Below are 15,898 nucleotides of genomic sequence, written 5' to 3'. Positions count from 1 at the left end.
TGAGCAATAAATCCCAACCACCCCTTGAATATAAACCTTCACTGGCTCAGTCCAACTGCAGTGCTGTAATTGCCCACTAAACCACCAGGCGCCAAAATTTGGTTACCACCCCTTGGATATAAACCTTCACTGGCTCAGTCCAACTGCGGTGCCGTAATTGCCTACTAAACCACCCGGCGTTAAAATTTGGTTATATGGTTACCACCCAGTGTAGTAAATGGTTCCCTGGTGTACAGAAACTGTTTGGCTTGTCACTCAGTGTAGAGTCACCCACAGGCAGAAGGAAGAGGAAAGAAAGACAGAATAGGAGTGTAAAGTCACCCGTAGGCAGAAGGACGAGGAAAGAAAGACAGAAGAGGATGAAAGGAAAGAAGGTTGGAGGAGAGGAAAGGGCAGACACCCGAGAGCAGCACTACATCGAGTGAGTGGATGGTGAGCACCCCCACTTACCTCTATAATTAGAATGGGGAGGCTAACAGTTTGAATATTGAAATTACAGTAATATATTATCCCTTCAAACAAGTGACATACTGGTACCGGTATTCTGTTTCTTATTCTTGTAACCAACAGGCGGTTTTACTTTGCATAAGAAAGATTTTTCAAATGGGAGTTGTAATGTTAATAAGTTTCTTCAGTAGCAATGAGCTAAGCTGAATAAAACTGTCTGCAGGTTTCGAGAAATACAGCTGTATATACTTACAGTACTGTAACAGTACATTGAGTATGATAATGAGTTTTACAGTAATTCCAGTTTGCCCAAGAACCATGGAGAAACAGGAGGAAGAGATCATAAGTGACTTCCGTAAAGTCACAGCTCAGCTCCAGACCGTTTGGGACAGTATTGGCTTTGATGAAGTGGAGTGCAAGGAAAGGACAGCACGCATCACTGGGGTGGTGAAGGTAAGTAGAGAAGTAGGTCATCATTGAAAACACTTCATTGGCCTCTCATATTGCCATCAGGTTCTCAGGCACAGTAACTTATTACCACATTGCATTTCTAACCTCTTCATGATACGTCACATGTAGTATAGGCTAGTTGACTCCCATTATAGGCAGATTTTGTGTCTGCAGATCTTGCCTTTATACATGCACTTACCAAATCTATTTTAGGTTGTGTCACAAGATATCTATGACTACCAGACATAGGGTATTAGAAATAGACTATTACAGTGTTTTCAAAGTAACAGTAATAGTAATAGATCACAAGTTCCTGACTGTAATAGTAATAGAAGGCATAGTAATAGATAATTGTATTTTACTTTCCCATTACAGACACTTCTTTAATACCATTTACCATAATCAATAAAATTAGCCTTCTCACCTTGGTTACCTGTTGGCTGCTCTCCAAGCTGCAGGTGCACCACAGGAGACCGTGCAGAATGGAGAGTGGTCAATAGGCCATCAGGTGACCTAGACACACTTGTGCATTCAGTGGAACAGCCTCCCAACGTTCATGAAAATAAAAACCATTTTCAGTTTGATTAGTACCGTTATCATAAATAATATATTAATAGTAATAGTGATGCCAATGGATGTTCAAGTAATAGTAATAGATGACCACTAAAGTAATTATAATAGTAATATAATAGAGAGCAATTGAAATTAATAATAATAGAAACCCAGTAATAGACCCCATGTCTGATGACTACAGCACCTATATACCAAGAGCCAAAGAAATTCTGTTGCTACCCCTTAATTCCAGCCAGTCCATAGCCAGATGCCATAATCCTGTAAGGAGTGGCCGTTTGTTTTAAGTTAGTTGTTTTACTGGGAGGGCCACAAACCCTCCGTCAACTCACTTGTTGACATGTAGGAACACGTATAGGTTGATTATATGGTTACCACCCAGCATTGTAAATGGTTACCTGGCATACAGGAAACCATTAGGCCTGTCACTCAATGTAAAGCCACTTGAAAAGGAAAGAAGAGTAATGAAAAGTGATGGAAAAGATGGGATATATAGGAAGAGAGGATGGCAGACACAGTAAAAGAATGATAAAGGTGAAGGAATAAGTAGGCAGCACAGCTACCAATAAATTCTTCATATCAGCTGATGTGATCCAGAATGCAGTACAGTACCAGTGTTGTCACTTGTTTTATTTATTTTAGGTAGATAAAGCTATAATGAAACTAGTACAGTGCAGAAACTATTGTGAGACAAGTCTGCTGAGTGTTGTAGGAGAGGTACTGTACCATAAGATGGGGTAACTGGGCACTTAGCTGGGTCACCGGGCAATCACTAAGTTATTTGCAAACTTTCCTGTATAAAACCTATAAATCTTTCATTTTCTAAATTTTTCTAGTGTTAATTGTATAGCTAAATCCACCTGCAATAACATAGCAACCTCAAAATCAACAGTTTGAAATAGGAAAAAGTAGTCCACTGATCCTTGCATGCATAAGAGTGATGTTTTCGAGAAATCACAGAAGCCCCAACATTGGAAACGCTAAGGGTAAATTACCTTTGTCAGAAGTTAGCTAGAGAACTCTGCTTATGCGCATTTAGTGGACATTATCAAAGGTCGGATGGGAACTAGTAACATGTTTCTACAGTTAAACATTACCTGGTAATGGCGAGGGTAACTCAGGTTGGGTAACTGGGCACTTTGGGGAGGGCGACCGGTCACATTAACTAATTATCAATATTTAGTTTCTAAATATGTCTCAAAGACTCTTTGTCATCAATTGCCATATTGATAAGTTCCAGGGATGCACCAGGCTCTGAATGTGTTAGCTAGTTTGCCCACAGAACCGCAGTGATGTTGCAGAACTACAAAATCCTGAGTAGCAGGAGGACACCTGCTTTTCCTGCTTAAGTTAATGTTATATATAAGTTTATGTTACATATTATGCTTGCCTGCCTAAGTTTATGTTATTTAGTAGCAGTCAGCAGTAATGAGCACATTCATACAGTAACAAAAAGGTCTGGGTGCCCAGTTGCCCCATCACATGAGGTAAACAGGCACCCACCTTGTTTTATTCCTAAGCAAGTTGTTTTTGTATCCTTAAGTATGTCTGGTTCAAAAGGTAGCCCCAAATGAGTTATTTAAAAACATTTTTCACTTTTTCCAAATTCCTGCACATCAGTAATATTGACAAAAAAGAGGGAAAAATGGAGCCCAGTTACCCCATCTTACGGTAATTGGAGGAGTAATTAGAATAATGATGGAAGAGTTGAGAGGTAGGATGAGACGAGTGTATTGGTGTTGTGAGGAGGAGAGGTAGGTTGAGATAGTTTGGGCATTTGGAGAGGATGGGGGATGATAATTGGATGCAGAAAGTGAGAAGTGTAAATATTAGGAGTAGGGTTATGAGAGGTAGACTGAAAAAGACCTGGGGTTAGGTCATTGAGTTTGACCTCAGGGATAAGGGACTGAAAAGGGAAGCTGCCAGAGAGCAGTCATTAGGGGACCAAGGCCAGTGCATGCATGTTGGGGCTGTAAAAATGAAATGAAACAGAAGATAAGGGAAACAATATCTGGTGAGGGATGAGTGCAGCTTAAGTAGCAGCAGTGGACATATGGATCCAATACAGTGATCCCTTAGTTATAGCAGCTCTTGTTATCACTACATGATGACAATCTGCACTCCTGCCATTATCTCTCATGGGGGGGAGGGGATGTTATCATGCAGCCGAACTGGTTTCTGCCGAGAGTGATGGTGCAATGTCTGGTTTCTGATGGCTGTGAGGGCTTCAAAGATGTGACCATTCTCTAGGAGTTAATCCCAGTTGGTGGAGACATTAACTCTCCACCCCTTAGCCTCAGAACCCCTTACATCATGTCAGGTCTTTATATGATATAATAGACCCTCACTTTAATGGACCTCAGTAGACTGGATATTAGATTTAATGGATAATAGAAAGGCCACCAGTCTTTCGTTGACTGTAATGAAGAGTGTATGTTAAATGGAGCCCAAGGGTCAGAATACATTTGTTTCCAGCTGCTTGTTGCCCAGCCCTATCATTTTCTGTTAACCTAACCATGCCTATGTGTATTTCTGATACCATAATGTATGTATTTAGTGGGTGTAAATTGTTGTAAAAGAGAAAATTTAGGCTTGCACATTGGGATGTCTGGTACCAGTCAGGATAAATTCTATATGCTCAATGCTTTAGTTATTGCTCAACTCCATTGTCAGGCTCCACGTTTGGTACCAATTATGCACATTATCCAAGGGATCAGTATAATAACTGTACTACAGGTGGTGGAGAAAGCATTGGTGAGGACTAAACTGTATGGTTGTTTGTGCAGATTATCCAGGGGAGAGAAGCAACTGTCACAGCAGTAGGGGTGTACTTGTAGTGGTTAGCACGTAAAAGTGTGGGTTGCAAGAGCCTGTAATGATAGCTACACTCTGCTGTACCACTTACATATGTTATGCATTATGAGAGATTAGCATTCAGTATTGAATAATATCTGTGTACCTAATAGTGGCACTGGTAGATAGCTTGACCACCACCCAAGTGAATCCTCTCCATTCATAATTTTGTTTAGAAAGGCTCCAACATGCTTACATGCATTGGCCTCGGTCACCTAATGGCAGCTGTCCATGCCCAATCCTTAGCATCCCCTCTATTCAGTCCCTCGTCCCACCCACCCACCCCACCTACCTGACCAGCAACCTCTGCCAGATGACTTACAAGTTTACAGAGTGCTGGGGGGAGGAGGAGTGCAGCTGCTTTTATAGTATAGATTGAATATTAGCCATTGAAGCTGTACCAGGTGACTTTTTCTCGTAGTGTTACCCGATCAGAGGCTCGTAGCATGCAGGTTAATTGGGACGAACTTCTGTCCTATGTACAGTACACTCTCATTATCGACGGGGGTTAGGTACCTAAGATACCCGTCGATGCCTATAACCGTCGATACCGATTTTCGTCTGGCCAGGTACCCTCTTGTTTATATATTTTAGTATCCCTTCAATCACTCGTATGTAATATGCAGTTTAGTTTTAGTGTTTCTTAGAAATAAATTAGTTAGGCAACTGAAAAACTGAATATCATAATAAAACTACTTATATTAAGTAAAGAATTATGGAAAAAATAGCATAATCTCATGTTGATGCATAGTGGTCGTACACTGGACCTCAACTTGTAATGGCGGCTGTATCATCACTTCTCTCTCCACGTACACCTCACTCCATCTAAAAATAAAAGGCGAAACCAGCAGTTGTAGCCATCCATACGTTTACATAACCGAGTGTAAAAAAAAAAAAATGAAAGCAGCAGTGGTGGTCATTCATGCGTTCTAATAACTGAGAGTGTGAGGCAAGTGTTACGTTAGATCAGCTGTTCGCACCGATCTTCACAACACACGCCGGTGCTGCTAGCTCATACCAGAGAGACCACGCTCTCCTATTTACTTTCATTCTCAAGAGCTTCCTTTCATTCTTGATAGTCCATTTCTCCCAGACCTAAATTTTCACGACTGTATGGCAGTTTATGCTATCAAAGATGAATCTTAGCCTAGCTTTCGCTAAGATCTTCTTTTAGGAAAATTCAACTCTTCTTATGCTCGTATATTTCATATTTAATCTCTGCTTAACTTTTGCAAGAAATATCCTTTATTGACAAAAAATCCAACTCGTCTTTAACATTATAACAAATGATACAGGAGCATGGGTTTTATCATATGTCCTCCTGCATTACCACACAATAGCACAGACACACGATCTTTGCTGCTTTAAAGCCTGGCGCACTTTTCTCCTCCTTTGAAATGTACGTTCTTTTAGGCATTTTCTTCCACCACGGGCCTGTTTCGTCCGCATTAAACACTTGTTCATGCCTGTACCCTTTCTCCCTTATAAGTTCAGCAAATTCACGTGGGTACGATTCTCCTGCTATCTGATCTGCTGAAGCTGCTTCACCGGTCATCCTAATGTTATGTAGGCCATACCTTTTCTTAAAATTCTCGAACCAGCCCTTGCTGGCTGCAAATTTCTTTTGCCTAGAAGCACCAACATTACTAGGCCTATCACCATCGTCATTACTCTCATCACCATCATCACTATTTTCACCTGCCTCACTTTCATCACCATTATCTTCACCAACACCACTGCTTTCCCCAGCAAACCGAGCATAGAGTTGTTTTGCTTTGTTTCTGATGAACTGCGAGTCTAGCGGCACGTGTCGACGGTTTAAGTCCTCAGTCCAAATATTCAGTGCCTTTTCTTCTTTCACCATGGCATCATCTCTCACATGCATCGTTACTTTAGCCGATCCTGGTGTGCACGAAGCCAGAGCATCTTTAAAATCTTTTTCTCTCCGTTTTATGCCACGAACACTGGACTCATTCATGCCATACTCGCGACCAACCGCTGCATAGCTCATTCCACTTCTAAGTTTTTGTAATATTTCGTTCTTTACTTCCAAGGTAAGTACTTTCCTTGCTCTCTTAGCTGTCTTATTTCCAGTTGGAGTGTTACAAGGGCGCTTCGGAGCCATGATGATCGCGAAAGCACGATAGATGTGGCCGAACACGATATGAGAACAACAGACAAACGTGTACTGATGCTGTTGTTTGTTGGGTCGGCGGGAACATGCCGCGAGCAGCCAGAGACACCTGGCGGGATGGCGCGCAAACTTGCTAGGAGGTGCCAATACAATTCTTTATTTTTTTATTTTTTTAATAATAATAATTTAACTCCCAGGAGAAGAAAAAACCGTCGATAATCAAATCCGTCAATTAAAAAAAACGTCGATAATGAGGGTGTACTATAGATTCAGAGCCAGAGCTATTTGAAAGTGAAACTGAGGGTAAATTATTGAAGAAGTGAGTGGAGCTGTACATTGATAAGGATGAGGAAGAGGAATGTTTGAGAGTAAGAGGTATATGTGGAAAAAGTAGCCTGGGGACAGGTCTGTCATGGGGAGTTCCCAGGAGAGAGTAAAGCATTATAATTGTTGATGGTGTTTAATTTAAAACTCCTCTCACTTCACCAGGAATGTTTAAGACAAGTCTTGGAAGGAGAACGCAAGCTCAAGAAAACTTATGACAGAAGAGTTGATGAAAATGGCAAGGAGTTTCATGAGCTGAATAAGGTAATTATGGTTTTATGTATACTCTGTCTATTTCCAAATACCTTAATCATATAAGGGGTGGCCACAAACAAATCACCTCCATGTTGCAGGTCCCTTTCCATTTCATTGCCCTGCTTCGAAGCTCCCCCCCCCCCTCATATACCTCTCCACCCCATCCCTCCATTTCTTCCTTGGCCTCTACCCCCTCCCTCACCCCCCCTGTGAATATATATATATATATATATATATATAATTTGGTTTTACGCCAGGTATCCCCGAAGGGCTAAGGCGTTGCCCCTGAGTAGAGGACTTTTGGACTGGAGCGTGTAGCATTTTATGACCGGATGCCCTTCCTGATGTCTACCAATGACCCTTGGGTGGATTCGATCCTCCGACCCTTCGGTCAGAGCGGAGCGCTCTAACCCACTGAACCACGGCTGACACATTATATATATATATTATACCCTGTATTATTTATTATTATATTCCCCCTGCCCCCTCTAACAACCATCTCCTCCTGAAGGTAGAAACTTATTTTGGTCCAGCCTTACACGTGATGACTTCAGGTCAAACTGTTGCTCAGCTGGTTCCCTTATTGTCTCATTTGCCTCATGTTAACCCCAGTGTGTTGGTGTTGAGGGCTTAACATCTAAGTCTTGCTCACTGCCCACAGATTCCAATCAGCTTCTGAGAGAACAGGATATAAGCGTTTATCATGATTTGTGGTACATTCAGCAAGACATTCGTCAACAATGATTGAATTTTTGGTGTTCTGATGTTATTGTTGACAAGTTTGCTATACGTAATACAGTATTGGGTATGACCCATCATTGAAGGATAATTTCAGAAATTGCCATTGCCAGACGCCATGTATCCCAAACGGGGTGGCCAAGGCTTAGAGTTAATTGTTTTACAGGGAGGGGCACTAATCCTCCACCAACCCCACTTGACACGTAGGGAGAACGTTATGCCAACAGCATCTGGTGTTCCCAGGCGGTCACCCATCCAAGTACTAACCAGACCCAACGTTGCTTAACTTCGCTGATCGGACGGGAAGCGGTGTACTCAACGTGGTATGGCTAATTAAGTTTCTCTCTCTCTAATTAAGTTTCTCTCTCTCTCAAAAAGACTAGGAGCCTGCAAGAGTTGTCCAGAGAGAGAGAGAACATAACACTGAGAAAAGTATCTTCCTTGGCTGATATGCTGTAGCTGTTTCGATTGTACCTTCTGTCACCGTAGGCTGAGAACTGGTTTTCTTGTAGTTGCTTGGGCATACAGGAAAAAAAATTGGAAGAGCTGGCTGACTAGGATGTTCCTAGTAAAAAAAAAAAAAGAAGAAGAAGAAGAACTTAAGAAACTGGATGATGTGTTGACTTCCACTATATTACCAGTTTGATATTAACAGCTTCATTCTGGTGGAAGCTAAGGTCTGATGTCAGCCTGTCTACAGTCTGATATCTTAATTCCATGAAGGGTGGCCATTTATCTTTGAGTTAGTTGTTTTGAGGCACTAGCCCTCTACCAACCCACTTGTTGACACGTAGTACCCATATTTTAAAAATGCATTCATTGAATTACCCCCACCCCCACCCAATGCCATCCACTTCTCTATGTAAAATAATTGGGCTCCTTGGGGTTTGTCTGGTGTGGGGGTGATTATAATCAGAACAGTAAGGGGTGCCTCATTCCACTTGCATACATCAGGTGTGGCAATGCACATAATACTTTTTCAAGGTAGGCACAAGATGAAGGACAGTAGTTATCTGTTCTTATTATAAAGTGAATGAGAAGCTAGTGACTGAGTGTTATGGCTTCCACTTATTGTTGAAGTTGTTTCATTGTTTGCATTGTCTGCCATACAAGACAGTCAGCACGGGTTCAATATGCTCTCCTGTAACACTGATTATATGTAATGTACAGCAGTAGGGCCATGTTTGACCCTCAGAACTACCATTGTATGGTTATATCCAGTGCAGTGTAGGCCACAGGTTTAATTATGACATTAACTGTCACTGCATTGCTGTATCTCCTACAGCACAGGCCAAATGACTGCCCAGAAGCTCATTGGTGTGGTGGGGTGATGGTGTGTTGTGGTGTGACGAATTCGCCGCACCATAGGTGTGCTGATCGTACAGTACTACAGTGTTCTTAACCCTGTTAGTCCAGTGACATGTTTTCCTCTTTATTTGTATTGTTTTTGTTTTTTTCTTGGAAGGAATGGTTTGCAGGCTTCTGGCCTTTGGTTCCTTCTTCCTTGCATTAAAAAAATAAATAAACAGATAAATAAAAAAGGTTGTTCAGCTTGGGAGAGACTTTCTGAAATGGAGGAGGTACTTATAGCATTTGTTAACTTTACATTGTGAAAAGTCTCAGCCAATAAAATAATCTGGAGATAATAAGAATAAAATGAAAATTATGCCATGTGTTTGGAATGCAGGAAACTTGCTTCATTGTTTTTGGGTACTGGATATGTTTTCTTTGTATCCAGCAAAGTGAAATTTAAGGTATTTTATTTGTCTTGGGTAGCAAAAGCAAAGTCATTGGTGTTTCATTTATATATGGTATGCTGTTTTCTTTCCAATGTTTGGTGTTAGTTTGTGTTTTTCCAATCTAATTACTGTAGTATTGCATTTAGTCAGCTTAAGCAGTCCTAATCTTTATAAGTCAGACATGCTGGATGTCTTTAAACATTAGATGAGATAATATAGAAACTGTACTGACTTTGCAGGCACTGGAGGCTAATCTGCCAGAACCACCAGAGTCATTAACATTAGTAGAGTTGGACCGATATTTGAAGCAACATGTTGGGATCCTACATAAAGAAGTTAAGATTCGTCGTGACAAAGTAAAGGAACTTAAAGAACAAGAAAAGGTAAGATATTAAACAGTATACTGTATATTCTCTGTATGGTATTACAGTGTAGTTATGGTCACCTTCATCTGTCTGAAGTTAATCTTTGTTTCTTTTGGGTGGAATAAATGTTCATAGTACTGTATTGCCTTTAGAGTGTAATTATGTAGTAAGAAGTTATCATACCATACACACTTTTGTACATTCTCTCTCTCTCTCTCTCTTTCTCTCTCTCTCTCTCTCTGTCTCCAGTATATATACATGCACATACTGTACACATATGAGGAGTGATCAAAAGCTTCGATGAATGTTAGAATAACAGTATTTTATCGAACATTAGGTGCATATATTAGACATCTTCAAAGTACTCCCTTCCTGCACACACAAACTTGTTCCACCTTTCCTGCCACTGCCTGAAACATTGCTGGAAGTCTTCCTTCTTGATATCCATCAGAAGGTTTGTCGTCTTGGATTGGATGTTTTTAATCATTTTATAACGACTCCCTTTCATCATGCGCATCAGTTTCGGGACCAACCAGAAGTAACAAGGCTCCAGCTCAGGTAAGTAAGGTGGATGCGGCATGAGCGAAATGTTTTTCCCCACCAGAAATGTCTGGATACTGCACATTGCTTAAACTGTGACATTTCCCCAAATGCATCAGATGCGGTAGACATGACCTTGCACTGTGTCTTGCCACAGCACACTGGACTGTGCCATTGTCGTGTCCGGTGACTGGTGGCAACTAGGAAAGCGAATGATGTAACAACCACCAACAAACCTCACATACTTCAACTCATTTCTATTTATCAGTACCATTCACCGAACTTTTTGATCACTCCCCTGATATATATATATATATATATACACACACACACACATACATACTCATATAATGAATTCTTGTCATTCATGAAGTGCTGTACAGTACCGTGTATTAACAGTATTTGTGGTTCAGCGATTGACAACTACTATATCCATCTTTCATGGAAAGTAGGAAAATTTGAATCAGATAAATTCTCATTTGTAGCATCACATTCTCAATTATATTTTGCATGCCTTAATGCCACATGATAATGGTTCTTTATGCATTGTCCCTCTCTTTTGGTGTGAAACTTAGTGAGGAATTATGATGTATTGTTAAGTTCAACCTCTGCCACTGCAGCATGAGTTGGATGTCACTAAACTATTTCATATCAGGTACAGTATGAATTGGTTGGATTTAAGGAAGAACACTTGAACATTTTGAAACATTTACTTACTTGGACATCAGGTGAATGTTAGGGAAGAGTAAAGTTATGGTCTTTGAGATAAATGATGTCACTGAATGTTCAGTGGAAGTAAAAAGTTGCTGCATGATTGTATTGTGATACCAAACCTAACATATGGAAGCAAAGCTTGGATATTGTTGGAAGGACACAAGTCAAGAGTGAGATCAGTAGAAATGAGTTATTTGAGAGAAGCATTTGGAGTTCCATGGAGAAACAGACTGGCAAATGAGGAAGGGACATTGTGGTGTGAATGTGATAGAAAGCATTAGGAGACAATGAGGTGGTTTGGCCATGTGGAGAGGATAGAGAGCAAGAAACTAACTAGTGGAATGTATGTTAGTGGGGGGGGGGGGAAGCCAAGGATGAGGTGGAGGGATGGAGTAGAGCTATATGAGGGAGGGGGGTATGAGCTGGGGAGAGGTTAGTGAAATGGTGAGGGACAGGTCGACATGGAGGCGATTTGTTTGTGGCCACCCCTCATGGGATTAAGGCGTCTGGCCATAGACAGACATCAGCTTTGCAAAGTGAAGTACAGTAGGTTTGCACAGTGGGCGAGTGACCAAAAATCCTTGAATGCGCGAGCTTACCACACGGAATGCGAGGCAGAGGCAAGGAGTGGCTCAAAAATGCCATATTCTATTAGTGCGCGACCACCCCTCACACAGCATGTCACGTGTCGTCATGTTGATGTGCAGAAATTCCCGGGCATTCTGCTGTTGAGGATGAAGAGGATACAGTGTCAGAAGTGTCAGCATTGAACTTTGAAGGGTTTATGGCCGAAGTGAGTGACTTTGATGCTCCTGGGGAAGGTGCTCAAGAGGAGTCTGTGGAGGGAAGTGTTGGTGCGGTGGGGAGTGCGGCACTGTAAGTGTTGCCGCACCTCGGAACCCCTGTTATTTAAGGTCATCAGGCCTGTTGTCTACTGTTGGTAAGGTGACTACCCATATTTTTGTTATTGTAGCTATAGCTTTAGTACAATGTCTGAAAAATATGACCTTTATTATGTCTCTAAGGGCCAAAAAATGTCCAGGTATGAGGGGGTACCGCCCATGTGTAATTATTCCCGTAAGATTATGTATTCCCAGTGCGCGAGGTCGTGGACCGCCCAATCTCTCGCGCACTGTGCGAGCCTACTGTACTCATTTTTCGTGGAGGCAGATATTTGACATATTTGCCTGATAGTAATCAGAGTATGTTACATGACCTGTAAAACAACAAACACACAATATGGCAAGAGCATATAACAGCTGTTATCAAGATCTCCAACTTGGCAGCATACCAAGGAAGTGTTGCCCAGGTGGTTAGACAATTCTTGTGTTGTCTGAAATGACGAGTACAGTCCTTGACTAAGACAGGGGACTGTTTGATAAATTAAATTTTTGTTCCACAAGATACACCAACACATCATTTAAACACCAAACTATTACCACAGTACCTGTCTTGAACTGAGACTGCCCTAGCATGTATTCAGTACAGACAGTGGATATTAATGCTGAAGTGGTGACATGAAGGTGTGTGGCACAGAGGACTGCTGGGCCTAAGGGAATGGGCTGGTAAGCCATTGTCCAGGCTCACACACATTTATTTTTTTAAAAATCATATAGTTTTGTGGTGAATCATAGCTGTTGCATGTACTCTTTCATCAGGCCCCTTGCCATGAGTGCTAAACAAATGAAGAACTCCACGAGATTTGTTATTCCTTGCAATAGGTTTCTACTACATTCCCTCCCCCCCAACCTCAACAGACCTTATTTTCCCTCTGTAGTAAAATTGTAAAGACAAGCTTTTTATCTCACCTTAGATGTTATACCTACCTCCAGTCCTTCAGAGATCTTCAGTTGCCACTCAAGTCTCCCCCCATAAGACCCATTGAGACAGGTATATTTGATACATGGTAAATTGGTAGATCACATGCTCCTTGCTTTTGTGGTCTACCTGCTGAGGTTTTGTGTGTGCTTGCATGCATGCATACGTGTCAGCTTGTTTGTTTTCCCTGTCTTAATTAGTGTTTCATACTCAGGAGCTTTGTGAGTGCATGTGTGAAGAACCAAGCAGTATTGACTGGAAATCAGTCCCATCCAAAGATGACATCAAGGACTTGGAGAGGAGAATTCGCACTTTGGAACAAGAGAGGGTATGGTAGTTCTTTACTTTTTAATCATTTGTAATTATTATTATTATTTTGCTCATAATGCCACTCAGGGATGAGTGAGGTTGGTCACTCTCATCTTAAATGTCGGGACCAAGTTGCCTAGCCCCGGGCTTCTATGCCCCTCATGGGGCAATGTAGGATTGGATGATGGATGGATTATTATTATTATTATTATTTTCTGTTATTATTATTACTATTATCATCATTATCAGGGCTCATGTTCGGCGAGCCACAGCTCACAAATGCGAGTTTTTTTCCCTTTCGGCTAACAAATTTTACATAGAAGTTGCCTTTTGATGAGGAGAAAATACATCCACTTTAAAACCCAGAAAAGTACAAAATAAGTAAATCTCACTTAAATGAACAATAAAGCACGTTGTGATCAATTGTTAAGTCTTCCCTTCTCGCCATTGTGAATGTTTAAAACCTCATTATATGATTCTAATCATCACAATGTATAAATATATAATTTATTGCGCGTAATCTATTTCGGCTCGTAGTCAGTTTGGCTACTAAAAATATATTTTGCTCGTAAATCTGAAACCTTAGGAGCCAAGCAAGAGCCCTGGTTATCATTTATCATTGTCATCATCATCATCCGGACCTCCTTTCCCACCCTAGGGCAGGGTGAGGAGTAGTAACTTCCAGACAGCCCAAGTTTGCCCAGTCCAATGGGCATGCTGCCATTCACTCATCATTCAAGCTCCCAGAATCCTGGCTCTATCTGATTCGCCAAAAAACTTTCACCACATTCTGTAGCTTCACATAAATGTATCCGATAGAGTCAGTCCAGACGCAGTTACATTAAAAAGAGGTGCCAGGTCCCTGATCATGCACTTCTTCTCACAACATTCATCCAGCCAGCTTGATCTCTTGTCAGTCCCCTAGCCTTACCAACTCTCATACCTCTCTTCCTCGCACTCATCCACCACATCCCTCCACCTTCTCCTTGGCCTATCTCGCCTCCTCCCTCCTTCAGATTTGCTTAGATATATCGTTTTCACCACTTTGTTGTTATCCTTCCACTCCACATGACCATACCATCTCAGTACACTCTCTTCAGTTTTGGTGCCCACAGACATCCTCACTCCGCATCCTTCACGAATCACATTATTTTGTATCCTATCCACACTCCGTACTCCACATACATTCCTCAGCAGTCCTATCTCCACTGCTTTCACTCCTGACTTTTCATTTTCATGCCACACCATAGTTTCACACCCATATGTTAAAGTTGGCACTAACACTCCTTCATGTAAGACTCATGCTGCTGCGACACTCAAGCCTCTGTTTCTTATCTAGGCTTTCATAGCACCAACTACTTCCCTTCCTTGTGTCCCTCTTCCTTCCACTTCTTTTGCACATTTTCCTCTCTCTCTTCTATCACTGTATCCAGGTATTTGAACTGTCTCACCAATTCCGGTCTCTCTCCATTCACTGTAACATCATACTGGTAGTCACCTGTCTCCCTAACCATCACTTTACTCTTTTCTGCATTTACTCTCAAAGCACGATGCTCACAGATATAGCAAAATTCTGCACTAGTCTACCAAGTTCTTGTCTGGTATTTGCAAGTAGTACTGAGTCTGAGCATCTGTGACTGAGTTTTCTGTCTAAGGATAATGGTTGTGTGGTTAGATATCAAGCTTGTAACCACATTTCACAGTCACTCATGATGGTATCTTCTTGGTCAGTGGTAACTATTTTTCCATCATTCATCCAATCCTTAATTGCCTCACCTTCATAGGAGTGTAGGGGCTAAAAGCTAGGCTGTTCAGTCCAGTCAGTTGAGGAGAAGGTGACCATTTGCATTTCCATGAGCAGCATTATATGAGTAGTTGACCTCAGCCACTGTTCAGACATGGACCACTAAGGGCTGCATCTAGTTGGAGTGCCATAAATGAGTAAACCATCAGGTATCCATTTGTTGATTACAGTATTGGTTAACACCAAATGTAATATAGCCTGGGTCACAGGAAAAATTTTGTTTGTCACTCAGTGTAGTTGCCTGAAGGTACTGGTACTGTAGGTCTGCTTTGAATTAGTGGTAGTCAGTGCCCCCAAACAAAATTTAGTACCCAGTTTCAGTGTTGTCAGTTTTATGGAAGCATGTTTGGAAGTTTGGTTTATAAATTTGGTTTCCAGGCTTGATACTTCTAGAGACTAATCAGTGCTTCCTGAAAGTAGGTTCATACACACTTAATGTTTTTAATTAGAGCATTTGATTTTGGTTGCAGGTGAACCGACAAAAGACATTCCAGCGACTGAAGGGTGTGCTGGAGCACCTGATGAAAGAGTTGGAGCAGACAAATAGGACCCCATTTGAGCACACTGTTCTTTCTGAAATAGAAGAACTCTTCACCCTATCCCATGCTAACCTTGAACGCTTAAAGAGACTTACTTGCGACTATGAGCAGAAGGTAAGAATGCAGTTACCCCACTTATGCAAAAAGAGGTTTGTTCAAATTTCTGCTTTTTTGTGTTGTGCTGAAGAGTATCTTGCTGTTAAATGAGTAATTGATTGGCTTGTGTTAGTCATATTTTCTAAGTGAAGTCCTTGGTACAAGATGGTTGCTGCAGTATTTTTGCTGACAGTATATGTCAT

At 41.4% G+C, this 15,898-nt stretch overlaps 1 protein-coding gene and 1 non-coding gene across 2 annotated transcripts in view; one reads left to right on the top strand and one right to left on the bottom strand.

The window, feature by feature from the left end:
- The first annotated feature begins 765 nt into the window (after nt 1–765).
- Nucleotides 766–15,898, top strand: part of LOC145394904 (protein regulator of cytokinesis 1-like) — a 40,737-nt gene continuing 25,604 nt past the window's right edge. Inside the window, exons 1-5 of the mRNA XM_080268655.1 lie at nt 766–900; nt 6,944–7,042; nt 9,750–9,893; nt 13,162–13,275; nt 15,531–15,713. Of these exons, the coding sequence (XP_080124781.1) occupies nt 766–900; nt 6,944–7,042; nt 9,750–9,893; nt 13,162–13,275; nt 15,531–15,713 (675 nt within the window). The remainder of the gene's footprint in view (nt 901–6,943; nt 7,043–9,749; nt 9,894–13,161; nt 13,276–15,530; nt 15,714–15,898) is intronic.
- Nucleotides 7,990–8,108, bottom strand: LOC145395119 (5S ribosomal RNA). Its single transcript, XR_013896549.1, has one exon. It is a non-coding gene; the product is annotated as a 5S ribosomal RNA (ribosomal RNA).

Source organism: Coenobita brevimanus, chromosome 29 (assembly GCF_032717465.1).
Source record: "Coenobita brevimanus isolate Jiangsu-jjx chromosome 29, ASM3271746v2, whole genome shotgun sequence".
Taxonomy (NCBI): Eukaryota; Metazoa; Arthropoda; class Malacostraca; order Decapoda; family Coenobitidae; genus Coenobita; species Coenobita brevimanus.
The sequence above is the reverse complement of the archived record's forward strand: the minus strand, read 5'-3'. Positions and strand labels throughout refer to the sequence as shown.